Below are 21,100 nucleotides of genomic sequence, written 5' to 3'. Positions count from 1 at the left end.
ATGTCCCAAGGATGCTTAGCCCCTGTCGAACATAGACCGATTGGTCGACGGTGCGGCCGGCCATAAGTTCTTGACCTTCCTCGATGCATATTCCGGATATAACCAAATCCGTATGTATCCTCGAGACGAAGATAAAACAACATTTGTCACCGAATCGGCCAACTACTGCTACCAAGTGATGTCGTTCAGCCTGAAGAATGCGGGAGCCACCTATCAACGACTCATGGACAAGATCTTCCACGAACAGATTGGGAAAAACATGGAGATATACGTGGATGATATGGTAGTGAAGTCGGCCGACATGCCCTCCCATGTAGCCGACTTGGCCGAAGTTTTCCAATCACTTCGAAGGCATCAAATGAGACTCAACCCTGACAAGTGCGTCTTTTGTGTTTCGGGTGGCAAATTCTTGGGTTTCATGCTATCAAACCGAGGCATCGAAGCAAATCCAGACAAATGCCAAGCCATCCTAGACATGAGAAGCCCTACAAACCTCAAAGAAGTCCAAAAGTTGGCAGGCCGATTGACCTCCTTGTCTCGGTTCCTACCCTGCATGGCCGAAACCTCCAAACCAATCATCGCCCTTCTGAAAAAAGCCAACCGGTTTCAGTGGATAGAAGAATGCGAAGCTTCCTTCCAGATGTTCAAACAACGCCTCGGCACGCCTCCAATACTAGCCAAGCGAAATCCCGGCCAAGTAGTTCTCTACTTAGTGGTTTCTAGTGAGGCCATCAGTGCCGTTATGATACAGGAGAAAGACGGTCAACAGTACCCCATATACTTTATTAGCCAAGTGCTACAAGACGCTGAACGTCGGTATCAGTTATTGGAAAAGGTAGCCTTGAGTTTGATATACGCGGCTCGGCGACTTCGGTAGTACTTCCAGAGCCACACGGTGGTAGTCCGAACCGATTGCCCCGTTGCCAAATTGTTGAGAAATCTAGAACTAGCCGGTCGTATGATGGCTTGGTCAATAGAGCTATCCGAATTCGATATCCACTTCGAGACTCGGGGTTCTATCAAATCACAGTGTTTAGCCAACTTCCTCAACGAACTATCCCCTCCTGGACAGTTCGAAGAAAGCACATGGACCATGCATGTTGATGGATCTTCCAACCGTCAAGGTAGTGGAGCTGGCATCATATTGGAAAGTTCATCGGGTATTACACTGGAACAATCTTTGCACTTCGGTTTTCGGGCATCTAACAACCAAGCCGAGTACGAAGCATTGTTAGCAGGAATGCGCTTGGCAACCGAGATGGGCGTCCGTAAGATCGTATGTTGGACCGATTCGAAGGTCGTAATAGAGCAAGTTAATAACAATTTCCAAGTTAAAGACCCCAACCTTCTGAAGTATTACCACCTCTTTCGAGGCTTAAGTGGTCGTTTCGACGACGTCCAGGTTCGCCACACACCGCGCAACTATAACAAACGGGCCGACCAGTTGGCACAGCTAGCCAGTAGCCGAAAGCCAGGTCAACTCCGAACGACTATACACCTTGAGCTCCCCAGCCCAAGCGTCGCGCAAGAATGCATGTCGGTCGATGAATCCCCCAAGACATGGATGACCGACATACTCGATTTTATCGTCCACGGCAAAGAACCAGCCGATTCGTCCGAAGCAAAGAAGTTGAGGACACAAGCTGCACGATATTCTGTCGTATCAGGCGAGCTTTACCGAAGGGGATTCTCTACCCCTTGTTGAAATGTCTCGACCATCAGCAAGCCGATTATGTCGTTCGTGAAGTTCACGAAGGCATTTGCAGATCTCATTCAGGAGGACGGACATTGGCTACCAAGATCTTGAGGGCCGGTTATTATTGGCCGACCCTAAAAACTGATTGTGCTGATTATGTGAAGAAGTGTGCACAATGCCAAAAGCATGGAAACCTCATACATGCCTCGGCCACCGAATTGCATAACATCAGCTCTCCTTGGCCGTTCGCCTTGTGGGGAATCGACATACTCGGCCCCTTTCCTGTCGCAAAAGGGCAAGTCAAGTTCCTCTTAGTAGTCGTGGACTACTTCACCAAATGGATAGAAGTCGAGCCGCTTGCCTCTATCTCGGCCGCTAACGTCCAGAAGTTTGTACGGAAGTACATAGTCACCCGCTTCGGCATCCCTTATGCTATCGTCTCCGACAATGGACTTTAATTCACCGACCAGAAGTTCAATTCTTTTCTCCAAAACCTGGGTATTCGGCATCGGTTCTCATCGGTTGAGCACCCGCAATCAAACAGACAAGCTGAAGCGGCCAACAAAATAATTTTGACAGAGTTAAAGAAGCGACTAGGCTCGGCGAAGGGAGCATGGGCTGAAGAATTACTAGAAGTCCTTTGGGCATACCGATGCACACCGCAATCAACCACCAGGGAAACACCCTTCCGCCTAACATATGGAGCAGATGCTATGATCCCGGTCGAGGTCGGTGAGCCAACATTTCGACGACAACACTTCGACGAGGAGTCCAATGACAACTCACTCCGAGTCGAACTGGACACCTTAGAGGAGACACGAGAAAGAGCACAAATCGTTGCTGAGGCATGCAAGCAACGAATGAATCAGCGCTATAAGTCCAAACTCAAACCAAGAAGCTTCCAAGAGGGCGCTCTTGTTTGGAGAGCAACCGGATCGGCCCGCCGTAATCCAACCGAGGGAAAGCTGGCGGCCAATTGGGATGGCCCGTTCCGGGTGCGACACACGCTCAACAATGGGGCATATAAGTTGGAAGAGCTGTCCGGCAAGGTCATTCCAAGAACTTGGAATTCTACCCACCTAAAGACATACTACAGTTAGATTCAATTTTGTAACGCCTAAACAATGTATATGTATCACGATGCACTCTTTTCCTTGACCGATCTTTTTCCCCCTTATAAAAACGTGAAAAGGGGTTTTTGGTCGACAAGGTTTTTAACGAGGCATCAATCCATTAATGAGAATACATTTCAAGTACCCAAGATTGTCACAATTTGTTTTGTTAAAATTACAAGTCTTCGCTCCCGAGATCCCTCTCGGCCAAGGATGTGGCTTATATTATTTACAAGTCTTCCCTCCCGAGATCTCTCTCGGCCAAGGATGTGGCTTACATTAAATTTACAAGTCTTCCCTCACGAGATCTCTCTCGGCCAAGGATGTGGCTTACGTTAAATTTACAAGTCTTCCCTCCCGAGATCCCTCTCGGCCAAGGATGTGGCTTATATTATTTACAAGTCTTCCCTCCCGAGATCTCTCTCGGTCAAGGATGTGGCTTACGTTAAATTGACAAGTCTTCCCTCCCGAGATCTCTCTCGGCCAAGGACGCGGCTTACATTAACTTACGAGTGAATAGGTTGATGAATAGTGAGTGGAGGGTCTGGGACAGCAGCATCATCCATGGGCACGTCCTCTTGGGGCCCAGCAACATGAATAGGCTCGGGGGCAGGGACTGCTGGTGGCGCGCGGTCCTAGCAATAGGTAGAGATGTATCTGCTGTCAATGGCCCTGCCAGGACCTTCAAATGGCGGCGAGTGGACATCCACACCTGCCAACTGGCATAACTACGTGATGAGAGATGGATGTCCAAGGGCGGAGCCAGGCGCAGAGTTGGCATAGCCAGAAATCTCCATGCAGATAATGCCCCCCAGATCCACGATCCTCTGAGTCATGATACAGTACATAAGCATGGACCGGGTCCAGTGCAGGTCAGAAACGTGAGAGCACGGGAGAATGTTAGCATGCACCAAGGCTGACCAAATTCTAACCACCGGTAGAAGATCCCTGCGCTTCACGTGCAGAGGTTGTTGAGCTCAGTTCCTGTGGAACCCACGTCCCGACATACATATGGCAGCCTCAACCACATCAGGATCCATAGTAGTGTGACTGAAGTTGCCGTACTCATTCTGCTCATCGTCCCTCAGTGTAGTCCCCAGAAATTCATTGATCGTCCGAGCGTCAAAGGGGACATGCACACCCCTAACATAGCTAGTGAATAGGGCAAGGCCCTCCTGTCTCAGAGCATTAGTGTAGAACTCTTTGACCACAGCTATGTTGGCCGGAAGTGGATAGGAACCGAGCTTGTCCCATCGGCGCCTGCGTAGCTCTTCCTGAAACTCAGGGGCCTCATCTGGCTCTAACTCGACCCGTCTCTCAAGAATAAACTTCTTCGCACTGATTAACTCAAAATGCTTCTCATTTCGTTCAGTGAGGAAGAGATCAGAATAAGGTCGAGTCTGCTTGCGAGGAGTTTGCCCATATTTGCTTTGACGTGGGCGTTTGCTGGAAGAGGCCATCTGCAAAAATTAACAAAAGAAATTCTAGGCAGAAAGGAATGAGCATAGCCAGATAAACAGGGATGGCCAGTTCAAGTAGAGCATAAAGGAAGCTATCCTTAAACCCAAGAACAGAGAAAGAAAATTACAACACAGCACACAAGGGGTCCAGGGGTGCTCTGCGCCGGGCATGAAACACGAACGCCAGGCGCAGAGAGTAATGAAACCTCTCTGGAGTAACTTGCGCCGGGCGCAAAACAGAATTGCGCCGGGCGTGCGACACTTAAAAAACTCTCTGGAACTTGTAGCGCCGGGCTCAAAACAGAAATGCGCCGGGCGCAAGTAAACTGATTTAAAAAATTGCCCCAGAACGGGTTGTTCCAAGATCAGAACAGGCCGTTCTTAAATTCGAAACAGGCCGTTCTGGAATTGGAACAGTCCGTTCCAAATTCTGAAACGGGCCGTTCTGGACATGGAACAGGCCGTTCCAAAGTCCAAAACGGGCCGTTCTGGAATTTGAACGGGCCATTTCGAGCATCGCGCCTGGCGTGATTTCACCCCAATGGAAGTTGACAGAACCCCATGAAATCCCAAAAACTAGAACAAAAAACGAAAAAAAAGAAGGTGTACAGGAAAATAAAAACATGTATAACACCTACTTGAGTTCGGAGTGCTTGGAGGCGAAGGAAAAAGAAAAACGAAGGCTTGCCCTTGAAATAGAAAACGTGAGCAGAAGATGGCAATGAGAAAGGGAATAGAATGAGTTGAGCGAGTGAGAGAATGAGGAGTTGGAGGTAGAGGGCGTGGGAGTTGAGAAGGAAGAGAAGTTGAAAGTGAAGAGTGGGAGAGTGGGCGTGAGAGGTTAGGGGGCATCTGAAGGGTCACGCCGGACGTGCAATTCTTCCGCGCCGGGCGCGGTATCAGTAGAATACCAAAGGTTGCCCTTATCTGATATGAAGCCGGGCGCTTCCGTTTCACGCCGGGCGTGGATAGGGTTCCAAACGAGCAAACATTGAATGCGCCCGGCTTGGCAGATGGTGCGCCTGGCGTAATAAATGCTCAGACCTTCTAGTGGTAAATACGCTGTGCGCGGCGGGCTTGCCAACCCCCTGGAGCACCTAACTATTAATGCGCCCGGCACGCTAATAAATGCGCCGGGCTTGGTCGTTCCAGTGGCCACAATGAAGTTTGGGCCGCGCGCAATTAGAGATTGCGCCCGGCGTGGGTGTTGGCAGAGACCAATTGGCTTTGGGTGCGCTGGGCGTGGCTATTTCGAGCCCGGCGTGATTAGTTCTACTTAAGCTTTCACCTACATTTTTCACTCCTCACACTCCTAACATATTCAACTTAACTCTATCCACTCAAGTATGATTCACACACTTAACACATAATACCAAACACAAACAACACAATACAACCTACATATCATAAACTATGCAGAATCACAAAACAAGTCCCAAAAAACAAGTATAACATACAATTCTAACACAATCATAAACAATCAAAGTTAAAAACACAAGCAACTGAAAAACAAATAAAAACACAGTTCAGATCTCTGGGTTGCCTCCCAGGAAGCGCTTGTTTATTGTCCCGAGCCTGACGGTGACCAACTTGAAGTGCTCTACTCTCCTTCTCCTCCTGTTGCTCTTGTTCCTCCTTGCTTTGTGCTCAATCTGAGGATTGCTCAGCAACTGCTCAGAGGAATTGGTCCATCTAGTTCACAGTACCTTGCATACAAGAGAAAGCAGAGGACTAGAACGCACAAGTTAGCTTCAACAATTCATTGCCAGCACACAAATAAAAATAACAATAAAAACAAAGAATAAGTCACAAATAGCTACAAATACTAAATCGCCATTCTAATCCCCGGCAACGGCGCCAAAAACTTGTTGAGTTTTCCGTTTAAACACTTTTGTTTTAATCTATAAATCAGTTAGATTCTATTAACGGTCTCAAACACGGCAAGTATATCGGCCGTTCAAGTAGTAAAAATATCGTATCCACAGGGATTAGAAGGTAACATAAGCATTTATTGACTATTCGTGACTAAAGAATGATTCCAATTTGTAGTTTGTCATGTGAATGTGAATTAAAGATCATGACTACTGGAATGAAAATTATAAAAATATTTGGTTGTGAGTGGAAAAGGTTAGAAATGATATTGTGGTATTGTGAGGTTGTGGGGACAGATTTCACCAAACGTTAAACTAATGAATCCTTAATCTCTTGTTAAATTCATTGCTTAGTCAACCCAATAGTTTACTCAAACCTAATCCCTTAGAGCAAGAGCCTAGGTGTGGATATTGAATATCAATCCCTTGAGTATCCAATATCTACACCCGCATTACGGGCTAGGGTTTAAGACTACTAATGGGCCAAGCTCCATTCCTAGATACATTTCCCACTAGGCATTTGTTTCAGAGCTAGTTTCAAAGGTTATTTTCCAATACCCATGGAACCTATATCATGCAAGGAGAATCAATCCAAGGCAAGCATTAAGAATAGAAACAACACAACAATGAATGAACAACATATATATATATATATATATATATATATATATATATCATTGAAAATGTAAGGATTACAATAGAGTATGTTGGCTACATCTAACCCCACAAAATGGGTGAAACCACTCAACAAAGAGGGCAAATACAAAATAGAGATGAAAGGAGGATGAAGAACCGAAGGAAAGATCCGCACACGGACGATCCCAAGCCCTGGGAATCCCTTCCGCAGCTCTTGGAGGCGCCCAATGTGAGAATGAGGGAGAAACCCTCGAAAATGGCTTCAAATACGAGCCTGGGAGGTCAGATTAGGATTTCGCGCCCGGCGCATAAGTCTTCGCGCCTGGCGCATAAGTCTTCGCGCCTGGCGCAGCGTCTTCTGAGCACTTTCTGCCTCAGTATAAGCCCGACGCAATTACTTTTTACGCCCGGCGCAGTGTCTTCCAGAGGCTTTCAAGCATTCTCTGCCTTAGAGCAAGCCCGGCGCAATTCTCTATTAAGCCCGGCGCAATTCGTTCCAGAGAGTTTTGAGGTACTCTCTGCCTCAATCACGCCCGACGTGGTGGAGTCTCGCGCCCGGCGCATGTATGACTTCCAGAAGTCCACTGCTCTGTTCTTCTCAAGCCCGACACGGCGTCATCTTGCTCCCGGCGCAGCCACTCTGCTCTGCTCCTTGGCTCCTTATGTTTCCAATCCCAAAGATCTTCAATCCTCAAATCTCTAGCTCAATACCTGCACAAAAAATGAGGTGTATTAAGGTATTGTTAGCTAAAATGGGTTAGCTATATCTGCACACAAGATGAATCAAAAAGGGAACAATTATCTTGCAATGGTGTTAAGAATGAGTAGAATTGTTCAATAAATCTCATTCAAAAAGAGGTATAATTGAGACTTAACAGTTGAACTTGACCAATCTTCGCTGAAGAATACTTGAACACCGCAACTCAGTTGATCTCGGCTCGGAGCAAATGATAAACGCGTATCTTTGGGGACCCCTCCCATACGCCTATTTATAGGCGTTCCTTGCAAGTATGTCAAGCGCCACACCCCTCTACACACCGTTGGATCACTTAGATCCAACGGTTCATGATGCGTAACCCTTCGCGTGCGTCATTAAAACTCAATGGTTATAACCCTTGGTATTCTGACAACGGTTACAACTCTTCGTCTTCCATTAGCAGTCATAACTCCTCGCATGCATCATTAATGCCCAACGGTTACAACCCTTCGCTTCCCATCAGCAGTTGTAACCTTTGGCCTTCCCTCAAAAAAGGTAACAACCGAAATACCACATTTATCCTTTGCGTCGTTTCACTCCTAAAGGCTGGGGGGCTTGTGTACCAGGAGGACCCTATCGGTCACGTGGACCAACACGTGCCGTTCCGTCAGACACCCACGCGAACTGAACCATGCCTACATAGACCTTGATGCTAGCATCGGCTCGGCCTACAGCCGAAGGCCGAGAAGAGTCTGCTAGAAATATCGGCTCGGCTGAAGGCCGATACGAATAGCACCGTGATGCATCTCCATATACCGCGTATCGGCTCAGCCAAACGCCGATCAAGTAGAATAGCCGAGCAAGTACTTATCGGCCCGGCCAACAGCCGAAGACGTCCAAAACCCCAAGCCTTAACCTGTCGGCTCGGCGATGTGCCGAAGGATAAAGCAAGGATTACAATATTGATCATGGTTAACAGGGATAAGCGCATGATTAAGACATAATTAGCCGATTAGCGTCATATTACCTAATTTGGTAAGCTTTAGAAGAGGCCCACTACTGACAAGGCTTATCAGTGGTAGTATAAATAGGTCACTTATATCGAGGTACGTCACTGTTCATTAATTATCCTAGATAATCGTGCTTGTCCTGACTTGAGGTCGAAGTGCCTTTTGCAGGTACCTCCCCCCTCTGAAACGTCCACCAGAAGTATCCGTTCGGCCCTTCACCACCTAGAAGACTACGAGTGTATCCTCAGACAGGTACAATATGCATAATTAAATTAATATTTCATTGCAATAATACGCAGAACTGTTACACGAAAGATATGAGAATCACAATAATCATTAGAATTTCTATTTAAGGAACAACTTTAGCTTACCTTCTAATATAAGGTAATTTATACTCAAAAAAATTTATTTTAATATTTCATAAATTTTAAAATTGTTTGAATCCTTGTTTCATTTATTTATGTAGAAAGTTTTTTTTTTTCTATTATTATGACATAAAGGTTGCTATTATGTTTTAAATTTATAAAAATGTATGTTTATTATACTACTGAGAGAAACATTAATAATAGACCCTCTAATATAATCTTTTAAATATACTCTCATTAATTAGTTTAAAATTTATTGAAAAAACATAAAATTTAATAAATCTATCATTCTAATAAATTTTAATTATAAAATAAATGTGTTAAGAGAAGTATGTCAAAAATAATATGTTGTTAATACTCCACTATCCATTAATTCAAGCGTATACTATTTTATCAAGGATTTAACTCCATTTAACATAATGTCTGAGTTGTTTGTTAAAAAAAAATTTTTTTGAAGGTTCAAATTTTCAATAATGATGGAGGATAAAAAAAAAAAAAAAAAGTGCACATTTTCGTTTCTTTGTCTTATATCTGGCCCATATAACATGTGTGGCCTAAATCTAACAAGGCCTAAATCGACGGTAACAGCACAGTCTTGAGTTGACTTCCTTCGATGATGTCACAAAACATGAGATACCTTAAATTCGGTGTTGTTGCTGAACACAAGACAGTAACAAACTAACAATGGCAACGGTTTTGTGTCTAAGCAAATTTGCTACGTTCAGGCCACGACCCTTCTCTTCACTCTTTCCCTCCACACCTTCTCTCTCCACAACTTCCATCAACCTCACTTTGGCCCCGTCTTTTTCTTCTGCAACGCTCTCATTCACATGGGACGATGTCTTTCGCGTATCTGAATCTCAATCTGCCGCACAACCCCGCTCTCGTTATCTCCAAGGCTTCTCCCACAAAGTTCAACTATGCAATCGTGCTTCTGTAAGTAATTCTCACTGTTTTCTCTGCTTCGTTAAAAAACGCAATTAATTAATGAATGAAGCAAATTTGATAACTTGACACACCCAATTGTGTGCTTGTGCATCATTCCCTGTCTTTTACTATAAAGTTTTTTTCTTTTCGGTTTTTGAGATGTGGGTCTGCCTAATTTTAAATTTTTGGATAGGGTACATTTGGTTTGATCATAAACTGTGTTATTGATGTTGAATTTGCTTATAGGAGAAACAATCTGAATTCCTTCCATTTGTCATTGAGGACCACGTTGTCGGATTCATTCACAATGGGTAAAATTTACTTCAATTCTACATTATGTTTTTTTCTGAACAAAACTTAATACAAGCGCTAGACTATTCTTCGGTTAGAATTGAAGTATCATCTCGGTAACACGAGTAAAGAGGATACAGTGTTAGTTAGAAAGAGTTAAAATACTAACTCTAGTTAGTTCTCTCATTGTATATAAGTTCAACTTCTCTATATTTCTAAATGCATTCAATATTCTTCAGACTCAATATAATTCACTCTCTGTTAGTTTCTCTCAACAATGAGTTAATATTTAATTGAACCCTTTATTATGCATATTATTGAAATGAAACTTCAATTTTAATTGGAGAACAACACTCACTATACCTATAAATTTACTTCAATTCTATATTATGTTTAGTCTGGAAAAAACTTAGATACAGGCTCTAGGCTATTCTTCGGTCAGAATTGAAATTTCACCTTAGTAACATGTGTTGATATTTAATTGAATCCTTTACTATGCATATTATTGAAGTGAGACTTTAATTTTAATTGAAGAACAACACCAATGATATCTATGAATTTACTTCAATTTTACATTATGTTTTTTTCTGGACAAAACTTAGATACAGGTGTTAGGCTATTCTTTGGTCAGAATTGAAATTTCATCTCGATAACATGTGTTGATATTTAATTGAATCCTTTATTATGCATATTATTGAAGTGAAACTTCAATTTTAATTAGAGAACAACACCAACAATACCTATGGTACTACATATAAGTTTATCCTTCTTTTTTTCTTGTAAAATTCTTGTGTCATCTCATCCCTCTGTGAATGTCTCATTGGTTAACCTTGTTGGATTCTTTTTTGAATCAATTTTTTATGTTGTTCTGATTTATTATGATGCAATGAACTGCTGCTTGTGCACCTTAGCTAATGATAGTGGCAGGTTTATTGGCTAAACTTAAAATTAGTTCAGGTTTGTGGAGCATTTGAGGGGCTTTGGCGAAGTATTTGTTTTCCCGAAAGATAAATATAATGGATGCCCCAATGGTGAAATTGTTTCTTTGCATCCATTGCTGAAGACAACTGAGGAAAGAACCAGTGCAGTTGGATATGTAGTAGAGCGTTTGGGAGAGGAGCAGATTCCAGGTATACGGAACGAGGTATTAATTTAGATATTTTAGATTTAGAGTATGTTAGATTTTGTCATTCTTCTATGCTTTTCTAATGCCTGAGTACCTAACCTATGTTGTATTTCCCATGTTTTATCAGCTTTACCCCGTGACATCATCATTTGGGGCACCCATTTTCTTTTCATTAGAGCGTGCTGCAGCTCCCTATTTTGGCATAAAGGTCTGAGAATATCTCCGGGTACTTGACTGCCAAACTTGCTTTCTTAAGCAGTTGTAGTTATTGCATATGTTTGAAGTCATATATTCAGCTTGGTATATATTGAATTCTGCCAAGGCCTTGTGCTGTTATCGTAGTTTAGACTCATTTTTACTCTTCTAAAGCATGTTTAACCACAATTTATCATTTTGGGAGAAAACCAATTTCCTCCTCATTTCATGTTATTTATAAACTAATTTATGCCAATAAATTTTTATGATAAAAACTTTCAAACAAAACAGTCAAGTATTGTTCATTGTAAAATTGAAATTGAAAATTGAACTTTCTTTAGTTTTGTGATTGTAGAATTGAATGTTGCCAATTTGCAATCTTAGTGTTGGCATCATTTTGAAATTAATTGATGATTTGTCTTCAAACAAATTCAGCAAAACCACACAAATATTTGTTTTACAGAAGGTTTTCTAGTTGATAAGTCCAGTTCATATCCTAAAGCTCTTGATGGTTATAACATCTTTGACCCGTTTTTTTCTCTTCAAAGATTAGGCTTATGGAGTTCATATGAATGGCTATGTGGAGGTGGACGGGGAGAAGCACCTGTGGGTAGGGAAAAGAAGTGACACGAAACAGACATATCCTGGAATGCTTGATCATCTAGTTGCAGGAGGACTGGTTTGTAGTTTAATTTTTATCTGTTGAGCCTTGAAATGTTTAAAGCTTTTGCCTCTGGTTAGGAACTGAACAGTGCTCATAATGTGCAAACACTGATTAAGCATATCAATATCGGCTAATAAGATCAATTTACTATCAGACATTTCCTTTAGTTCAATGAATTATCATTGAGATTCTTAGTTAATTACTGCTGTCACAGCCGCACGGAATTGATTGTCAGGAGAATCTTGTAAAGGAATGTGAAGAGGAAGCAGGAATACCTAGATCTATCTCTATCAAGTAAGTTACTAATCTGGCACCAAACTTGCCTACTTTCTCCTTTCTTCCTCTAGTGCACGGATTTTGATTTTCCTTTGGGATGGCGAGGTAAGGTAACTGAATATTTTTTCTGCCTATGCTCAACATGTTTATTAGGTGTGTGTACTAGTTCACTCTTTCTAAGCATAAGCCAAAATGACAAAATCCAAATAAGTAGTTCTCTTTCTCTGTCTAATTCTGTTGATTGCTGCTCTCACAGAGCCATACCTGTCGGTGCTGTTTCATATATGGACATTGATGGGTTTAGATTCAAGAGAGATGTTCTATTCTGTTATGATCTAAAACTTCCAAAAGATTTTGTACCTAAAAATGAAGGTAAGCCTTACGAGTTCCTCAATTTTACTGTTGTATATGTTCTAGTGGGACCCGCTCACCCTTTGTGATAACTGATTTAATAAATATCAGATGGAGAAGTTGATAGCTTCAAGTTGATCCCTATTAAGCAAGTTGCAGAAGTAATACGCGACACACAGTTTTTCAAGCCGAATTGCTCTCTTGTAATCATTGACTTCCTGTTTCGACATGGGTATTTCTCTCTTTCTACTTCTTTCCATACTTTTTTTCGTGTATGTTAATATAAATAGTTAAATGGATGGAAAACATTAAACAGTCTTTTTACATTAAAATCCTAACATGCATATAAAATGGCAATGTGGTCATTGTTCTATTCTGTGAACCATATGGTATTTGTATGCAAGACTTTTGGTTGTGTGCTACTATGCTTTCTGGGAACTCAAGTTTGGTTTATTTTTCATTTCCATTTTTTATGGGCCTTTGGCAGAGTATACACAATGGATTTGGAATTTCCAAGCCTTGCAAATATATATTAGGAAATCATATATTGCAATTATACTTCATACGAAGTAACAAAAGTGAAGTTTCTTTTGCAATTGTTGTCTTAAATGATTATTCTCAGGGTGGTTCCAGTGAGAACTTAATTCTGTTCTTCTGTTGCAGATACATCTGCCCTGAATATCATGGATATTTGGATCTCCTACGAAGCTTAAGAATAGGAGACTGCTCCTGACTCAAAGCATCATGACTATTCACTGTCATGCATTCATATGTTCAAGTTTCTTGGTTATTGTTATCCTTCATATTTGTTGTTAAAATTCCATAATGGTTATTCAATATTATCTTAAAATCTCTTAGATTGTACTTTTCCAGAGATGTCTTCAACTTGGATACTTATTTTGTATTCTTTCAATAATGGTTGAGAAAGGACCATTGAAACATTAAATATGTTCAAACAATAATTCCATGCAAAATCTGACATGTAGATTTCATCAAGTCAAAATTGCGGCTGTTTGTTTGTTCTAGCTGCAACCTCTTAAAAAAACAAAGAAAGATGGTGGTCCAAGTCATGTGGTGAAGATGAATTCGACCAAACGGATAAGATGAGATTCATGTCAGCATAAAGCTGAAAAAATAAGGATTCAATGCCCCCACTAGCATAATGATGAGGAGATACAAAAATAAAGTACACTTCCACAAAGCTAATTAACATCACTGGTTCAAAATTACAAACAATGAATTAATTTACACATACCACACTATTTCCACAGTAAGAAACCATATAATCCTCACACAACTACATCCTATAATTGACATCAGAAACAGGTATAACTAAGGTGACAAAATGACTAAATTGGAGAATTACTAGCCCAAAACAATGAATTAATTAACAGATACCACACTATTTCCACATCAAGAAACCACACAGTCCTCACACAGCTACATCAACCTATAAATTAAATCAGAAACAAGTATAACTAAGGTGACAAAAGGAATTAAACTGAGAATTACTAGCCCAGAACACCCTTAAGCACATCAACTAGCTGAAGCCATGCAGTTAGCTGAGGAAAATGCCCTTTAGTGTCCACAACCTCCAATGTAACTTTCCCTTTAATTTTGTTCTCCATGTAAACTGCTACATTGTATGGAACAACAATGTCAGCAGAGGTCTGAATGATGGTGCATGGAGTTTCAACTTTCTCAAGTATATCTCTGTAGTCACTATAGAAAACAGTCTTGGCTAAGGAGGCTGGAACTTCAGCTCTCATTTTTTTCAAGCACTCTTTGAATTTGTGAACTGATGGCTCATCATTTGGATCCACTACAAGCAAGGAGAATGCAGAAACCCAGTTTTCATAGTTGAACTCTATCTCCTTCAATAACTGCTCAATATCTGAGCTAGTAAAGCCCCCCTCATAGTCTTCTGTATTAATATACCTGTATGTTATGGCAATAAGTTAAGGGACTATTTGTTTTTGTATAACTAGGAACCATACTAAGACAGGTCTCAGGTTTAATGTCATTGATGTGATTCGATCATAGTTTTTCTAATGCAGTAACAATAACAGCCAACTCTCACTAAGTGAAAAAAAAAAAAAAAAACTTGATTTTGTAATATTAAAAAAGTAGGGTAGAACTACATCAATGAAATTAAACATAAGTTAATGGTGAGAGATTTAAAAGTGAATAAAACTTGGGTGAAAACCTGTACATATTGTTTTAGGCACGAATAATTAAAATCATAATAACAACAACCTAGGTCCTATAATTCAAACTAACCAAAGCCTCATAAGGAATGTTCATTGTTGAGTTCAAATGAGTTAGGCCTATGTGGATTAGGATCAAAACCAAATTTTCACACTGTAGGACACATTTTAATTATTATAAGATTTATGAATGAGATTAATATGAACATGTATCCTAATCACATTCAACCGTTAAAAATCAATTTCATCAAACTTAATTTATTAAAATTCAAAACAAATGATACTTAAATTTATGAGAAACTTTAATTTGAATAGTTGCTAAATATATTTCTACCATGAGACCGAATATACATACAATAATTTACATAACAGTTTATGCAATATCATTTTATTTTATTTTATTTTTGTTTATTTCTCTCCTCTATTTACTATATCTCAAATTTCTCTCTCTTTCTATCTCTTAGTTGTACAAATTGTACAGGAATCGAAATTAAAAATTAAAAATATACAGAGAATATCTTTTTGATTTCTAACTGAAATTGACTTGGCCGGCAAATTGGTGGTTCAAATTTGAAAAGGGGCTAAGGAGCCATCTGCCAAATCATACTTTATCAAAAGTGCCGAGATAATTGAAGTCAGCAAAGTGGGAAGAGAAAGTGAAGTTTTGTCTTTTTGAGTTAGTTCAGAGTTCAGACCCTTTCTGCTTATTCTATTAACATATTTTTTTTATGGATGAAAGCACAAATGCATCAAACCCACCACGCTGAAAAAGTTGATAGCACGACAAGAGTACAAAAAAAATTGGACTCCTTCCCCACAATAACGTATACACCACATGATTTGGTTGGTTCATCTTCTTTTTCTTTAATAATTTTGGTAACTGGTTGGTTCATTTTAATAGAAAAAACAAATAATATTTTTGCTTATATCCTTATCTTGTGTACACTCAAAAATTGCAAGTTGTCCAAATTATTAAGTGTTGATTAGTTATTGTTCGTTTTCCCTCACAACTGTATACTACAGATTCCTACAGACAGTGGAGAGTCCTAGAAAGAATTTTGGGACCCAACCCAATAAACACAGTTCTGTAGTAGGCATGGGGATTCGCTTAATAGAAAGAGACAGGAAAAAAAAATAGCATATAAATCAAGGCTAACTCAAACAATATAGGTATGATGGGATTAGTGAGACAAATATTAAGAAAAAAAAATTGACAGTGAGGGGAGAATAGATGCATCTTAAAAGGGACAACAAAAGAAAATTATATATATTTGTACAATAAATTGATAAAAAAAAAAAAGAATTATACAATAAAAAGAGATGAAATAAAAGGAAAAAATGTGAGATGTACATAGAATAAGTGATATGATAGAGAGATATAGAGAAAAAAAAATTTGTTATATCAATATTGTAAAAAGTATTGTGTGAATAATAATATAAATATATAATAGTGAAAAGACAAAACTGTAAAAAAAAATATTAAGGGTGCTGATTCAGAAAACAAAAAAATATAGAAAGAATATTTAATATATTAAACAAAAAATTGTTTATAATATTGTATGTTTAAATAATTTAAAATATTTAATATTTTTCAAACTAAAACAGTTATTAACAATGTTTTAAAACCCGGACTGACCCGGCCGGTCGGACCGGTCGGACCGGGAACCGGTGGTCCAGCCGGTCCGAATCTGAAGTTGGATCGGTTATGCAGTCGACCCGTTTTAAACCGGATTGAACCGGTCAATTTTCCGGTTCAACCAGTGAACCGGTGGGTCAAACCGGTTCAACCACTTTTTTTATATTTTTTTTAAATTTTTTTAAGGGACCATAAATCACAAAAATAATAATGAAAATTGAATCTCTTAATGAAAAAGCAAGGAGTCTTATTAAATATAACAATGACTACTTGTTCTAATATATTTGTTTGCAATATATACAACTTAAATAACTTTTATAGTATATTATTAATTTTAAATTATATATTTAATAATGCAATATCTATGTAAATATTACATATATTATTTTGTGATATTAATTGCAAGCATATTATATATGTACATATCGTTTATATTTTTAATTTGTATTATATTTTTATTTTTACAAAATAAAAATAAAAATAATTTTAAATAAGATAGAAAAATTGAAATTTAAAATAAGATATGAATTTATTAAAATTTATAAGTATAAAATATATTTAATATGAATATTTTTTAATAAAAATAAATAAAAATCGAGTCATGCGGTTCAACTAGTGACCCACCAGTTCAACCTTTGACCCACTGACTCAGTACCTTAACCGGTTCGATGACCGGTCCGGTTTTTAAAACTATGATTATTAACAAAACTCAAAAAGGTAATATGATAGGAAGAGGGAGAAGAAAAAAAAAACAGCTGAAAGTAGTACTGTCCATGATTAATGCAAAAAGAGAGTTATTGTTTTTCATCAACTAACTCAAGAATTTAAGGATATATCCCATAAACTAACAAGTTCAAACTTCTTTACAAGGAATAGCGGGAAATTATTTTTAATCAAATCAATGAAAGGAAAAAAAAAATGATGAATATCTTATACTAATACCATGATTACCTAAAACCACAAAACAAAGGATTGGGAACTAATGAAGTTGAATCCAGTAGAAAAGGTTAGTCTCTAAAATATGGCAAACAAAACAAGATTCATGTCTTTGTTGAGAGAGTTGTGAAAGGAGTGTTTGACAACTAGTTGATGTTTCAATAGAAGTTTAAAAACAAGTTACGTTTCACAAGCTTTTTTTTTTCTTTAGTTAGGGGGGGAAAAAAAAAGCAAGAGAAAGAAGAAGAGTACCTTGGGGAAGCACAAAGGAGAATGAGCCTTTTGAAGAGTTCAGGCCTCTTGATGGAGGCTAAGCAACCAATCATGCCAGACATGGAATGGCCAACAAAGGTGACAGCTTTGAGGTCCATCTGATCCATGAGAGTGACCAACTCATCAGCAAAAGCTTCCAAGGAGGAATACTTGAAAGGGTCATAGAGGGTAGGATCGTTGACAGCTCCAGAAAATGGCCAATCAAACAGCACAACCTTGTAGTTCTCAACAAAGGAGGGAGTGATCTTGTCCCAGATGGACTGGTCGGTTCCATAGCCATGAGCAAAGACTATGGTCTCAGTGCCTGATCCTTGGCTTCTGACATTCAAAGCAGTGGAAAGCCACTTCTTTTCCAACATGTTTGGCTTCTTGTTGTTGGTAACTATGGGTTCCATAAGAAGGGAAATTCAAAGAAAACTAGTGAAGGAGAGGTTACTTATGACTACAGCAGAATATGTGGTTTTTATTGCTGCCTTTATTGGTCTGGCCATATTTATAGACATGTGAAGAAATGTTTTGTTTTATTTTTTCTTGGTCAATCAAAACATGTAAGATGGTACTACGGGTGCAAATGCAACTCAACAACTGTGTGGCCATCACAATCTAATTGGCTTTCGTAAACCTATCTCGATTTGGATGGAGAAAACTTGTGTTTATCGAGTTTGAGTTTTCTCTGATCGATAAAATTGAAGACGGGGGCGAAGACATGGATGTTAATACCCGTCCCTCTCCCGCTTCGCTTAATAATATAATTAAAAATTATTTATATATATATATATATAAATCAAAATTAGAAATATTTATATGTAAAAATTTATATTATTTTACTTTTCTTTTATTTTTTCAAAATTTGTTTGTATTAATTTAAAAGGAAAAAAAAAAAATGTAAGAGAGTGGGGCTGGGAAACCCGAATCCCGCCGGGAATGGAGATGGATACCCAAATTTTATCCCAACAGGTATCAAGGTGGGGGCGAGGGCAGTTTAAATCTATGAGGGCGGGGATGGGGGCGATGGTGGTTTAAATCTGCAGGAGCAGGGCCGGAGAAAGTAAAACCCGCCCTCGCCCCGCCCCGTTACCATGTCTAACTATGTATCATCATTTGCCATGTGCTCATATGATTGTTCAGGTTTTAACTATCTGATTTTGGTATATCTATTGATCAACTTTTTATCTTGTTATTATTTTTTTCCACTTTTTAATCTTAGTTACTCTAATGTAAGGACAGATTATTATAATTTTTAAAAATTAAAGTGTAATAATAACAAAATTTATTAAGATTGGTCTAGCGATAAAATTAAATATTAAGATAAATAGTGAGAAATTTATTTTTGATACTTGTTATTGTGGTTGTAATCAAGAAAAAGTATAATAATAATTATTAATTAAAAATTAAGTGTGTTTTTGAATAAAAATTAAATTCAACTCAATCCACTTTTACTTCAAAACAATAATCTCGTTGTTTTTAGATTTTATGCATTGGAAAGTGAAAGCACACATTTTTATACTTTGAAACCGATATTCAAACATGTCCTAAATGATTAGAGTTGTAAGTGATTTAAATTTTTGTCATATAGGTATTTAATTTTATTATAATTCTCAAGTATCGATTTTTAATGTGTACTTATCTCCAAGAATGAACTTCTTTATTTGTAAGTCAAAATTTAAAACTTTAACAGTATATTTTACAAATTAGGAAATATTTCATAACATATTTATAAATAGATTAGGTAAATATACAAGCATTGTCACGTTTTTGTAAGATATTAATTTAATTTTAAAATTTTATAATAAAATAGAATCAACTCAAAGTTAAAATGGAAATATATAGATCTTTTATATTAAAACCTCACGTGACTTTATTATTATTAAGTGGACAACTTTTTTGAGAAAAAAAAAAGTGGACAATCTTGTTGAGTTAATAAATAAGATTATTATAAGTATTAAAACTCTAGTTAAATATTTAACACGATTGCATGTATAAGATTTAAACACAATTATAAATATTTAAAAGTAGACAATTTTGTGTCGATAATTTAATAGTTATTAGTCATGTATATCTTACTAAATTTTGTAAGTATTTATAAAGATAGATACAAAATTTTCATATAACAAGGCAAGTAACTCGGAGAATATATCTCCAATTTAATTTGAATAGAAAATGAATTGTGTTTAATTTTTAAATTCAATATTAATTTTGCAATTTTGAACCAAATTAAGTTTTGGTTATTTCGGAAACACCAAAATACCCTCATCTACTTTTTTAATTCATAAAAATAAAATTTAGTATTAAAATATTTATAATAACTCACAAATATTTTCCAATAACATACTCACCCTAATACTTGATTAACTAAATTAGATCTCATTTGACCTTTGTACATCTTGTCTATTTAATATAGCAAATTCCCTTTAAATTTATTTATAAATAAAAAATGTTTAAGCTTGTTGGATTTAAATATAAGTAAATTTTAATTAAGTTTATATTTTTAAAATTTTCTTATCCAAAAATATTTCTAAAATAAATAAATAAGAATATTATCTATAATAAACGTGATTGAAGATGGTTTAATAAATATAGTGTATATTTTAATGAAATTATGAAAATTAAATGTATTTAACCATCTTGTGTGAAATTAGTTTTTTTTTTTCTAAAAGAAGAAAAAAACAAATATACTAAGTACTAGGGGATCTCTTTGTTGGCAGCTAACTATTGATTTTATATATATATAAAAGAAGTTAGATGAATGTCATGTGTATATGTAGTACGAACCAAATTCTCATTAAATTTAATTTTTTCATCATAAAGTGATCACACATGTTCCTTAGTACTCGAGTTCTCCGTCAGTATAATTTTTTTTTAATGTTAATTTAGTGTCAATTTCTCTAATAGCTAATCCGCAATATATAATACCTACATGTTCTCCTAACTCCACCAAGTTTCCATTGTACTGCCTTAATCTAATAAAATTGTAAAAGCATAAAATATACGTAGTAACGAAAACAACACAAACATATTAAAAACAACTGTTGTGAATTGGATAAAATTGTAATATTATAAAAACAAAATATACATGCATTTTTTTTTTGACAGACAATATACATACAATTTTAAACATATTGAAAGAATATTCTTTGAAAATAAATTGCAGTTTAAGCCACTTTATTTTGTTTCCGCGAGGGGATAAAATAAAAAGCGTAAATATTAGTGTACAAAAGTGGTGACTGGTGACGATGAATTAAATAAAACAACCCTAATACAAATTTTAGTCTATCATAGTTATATGCAAATCCACACACCAATGTCCAAATGTGGTGATGATGAATTAAATAAAACAGCCCTAATAAAAATTTTAGTGTATCATAATATGC

At 37.6% G+C, this 21,100-nt stretch overlaps 3 protein-coding genes across 3 annotated transcripts; 2 read left to right on the top strand and 1 right to left on the bottom strand.

Moving 5' to 3' along the window:
• Positions 1–961: 961 nt before the first annotated feature.
• LOC145955035 (uncharacterized) lies at positions 962–3,591 on the top strand. The gene is made up of 3 exons (XM_083069750.1): positions 962–1,667; positions 2,276–2,791; positions 3,488–3,591. The coding sequence occupies exons 1-3, from the start codon at positions 962–964 to the stop codon at positions 3,589–3,591; spliced, it is 1,326 nt and encodes a 441-aa protein (XP_082925876.1).
• A 5,880-nt stretch (positions 3,592–9,471) lies between these two features.
• Positions 9,472–13,680, top strand: LOC109813460 (nudix hydrolase 20, chloroplastic). The gene is made up of 9 exons (XM_020377652.3): positions 9,472–9,783; positions 10,021–10,085; positions 11,023–11,209; positions 11,319–11,399; positions 11,940–12,065; positions 12,265–12,344; positions 12,583–12,698; positions 12,789–12,909; positions 13,341–13,680. Exons 1-9 carry the CDS (start codon positions 9,532–9,534, stop codon positions 13,408–13,410), a joined length of 1,098 nt encoding a protein of 365 aa, XP_020233241.2. The 5' UTR covers positions 9,472–9,531; the 3' UTR covers positions 13,411–13,680.
• A 106-nt stretch (positions 13,681–13,786) lies between these two features.
• Positions 13,787–18,209, bottom strand: LOC109813464 (strigolactone esterase D14). Its single transcript, XM_020377656.3, has 2 exons — positions 17,709–18,209; positions 13,787–14,615 (listed from the first exon to the last, which is right to left on the bottom strand). Exons 1-2 carry the CDS (start codon positions 18,122–18,124, stop codon positions 14,189–14,191), a joined length of 843 nt encoding a protein of 280 aa, XP_020233245.1. The 5' UTR covers positions 18,125–18,209; the 3' UTR covers positions 13,787–14,188.
• Between the last annotated feature and the right edge of the window lie 2,891 nt (positions 18,210–21,100).

The sequence above is a fragment of the Cajanus cajan genome, chromosome 1, assembly GCF_000230855.2.
Source record: "Cajanus cajan strain Asha chromosome 1, NIPB_CcT2T_4, whole genome shotgun sequence".
NCBI classification, from domain to species: Eukaryota; Viridiplantae; Streptophyta; class Magnoliopsida; order Fabales; family Fabaceae; genus Cajanus; species Cajanus cajan.
Note: the sequence above shows the minus strand (reverse complement) of the source record. Positions and strands in the feature narration are given on the sequence as shown.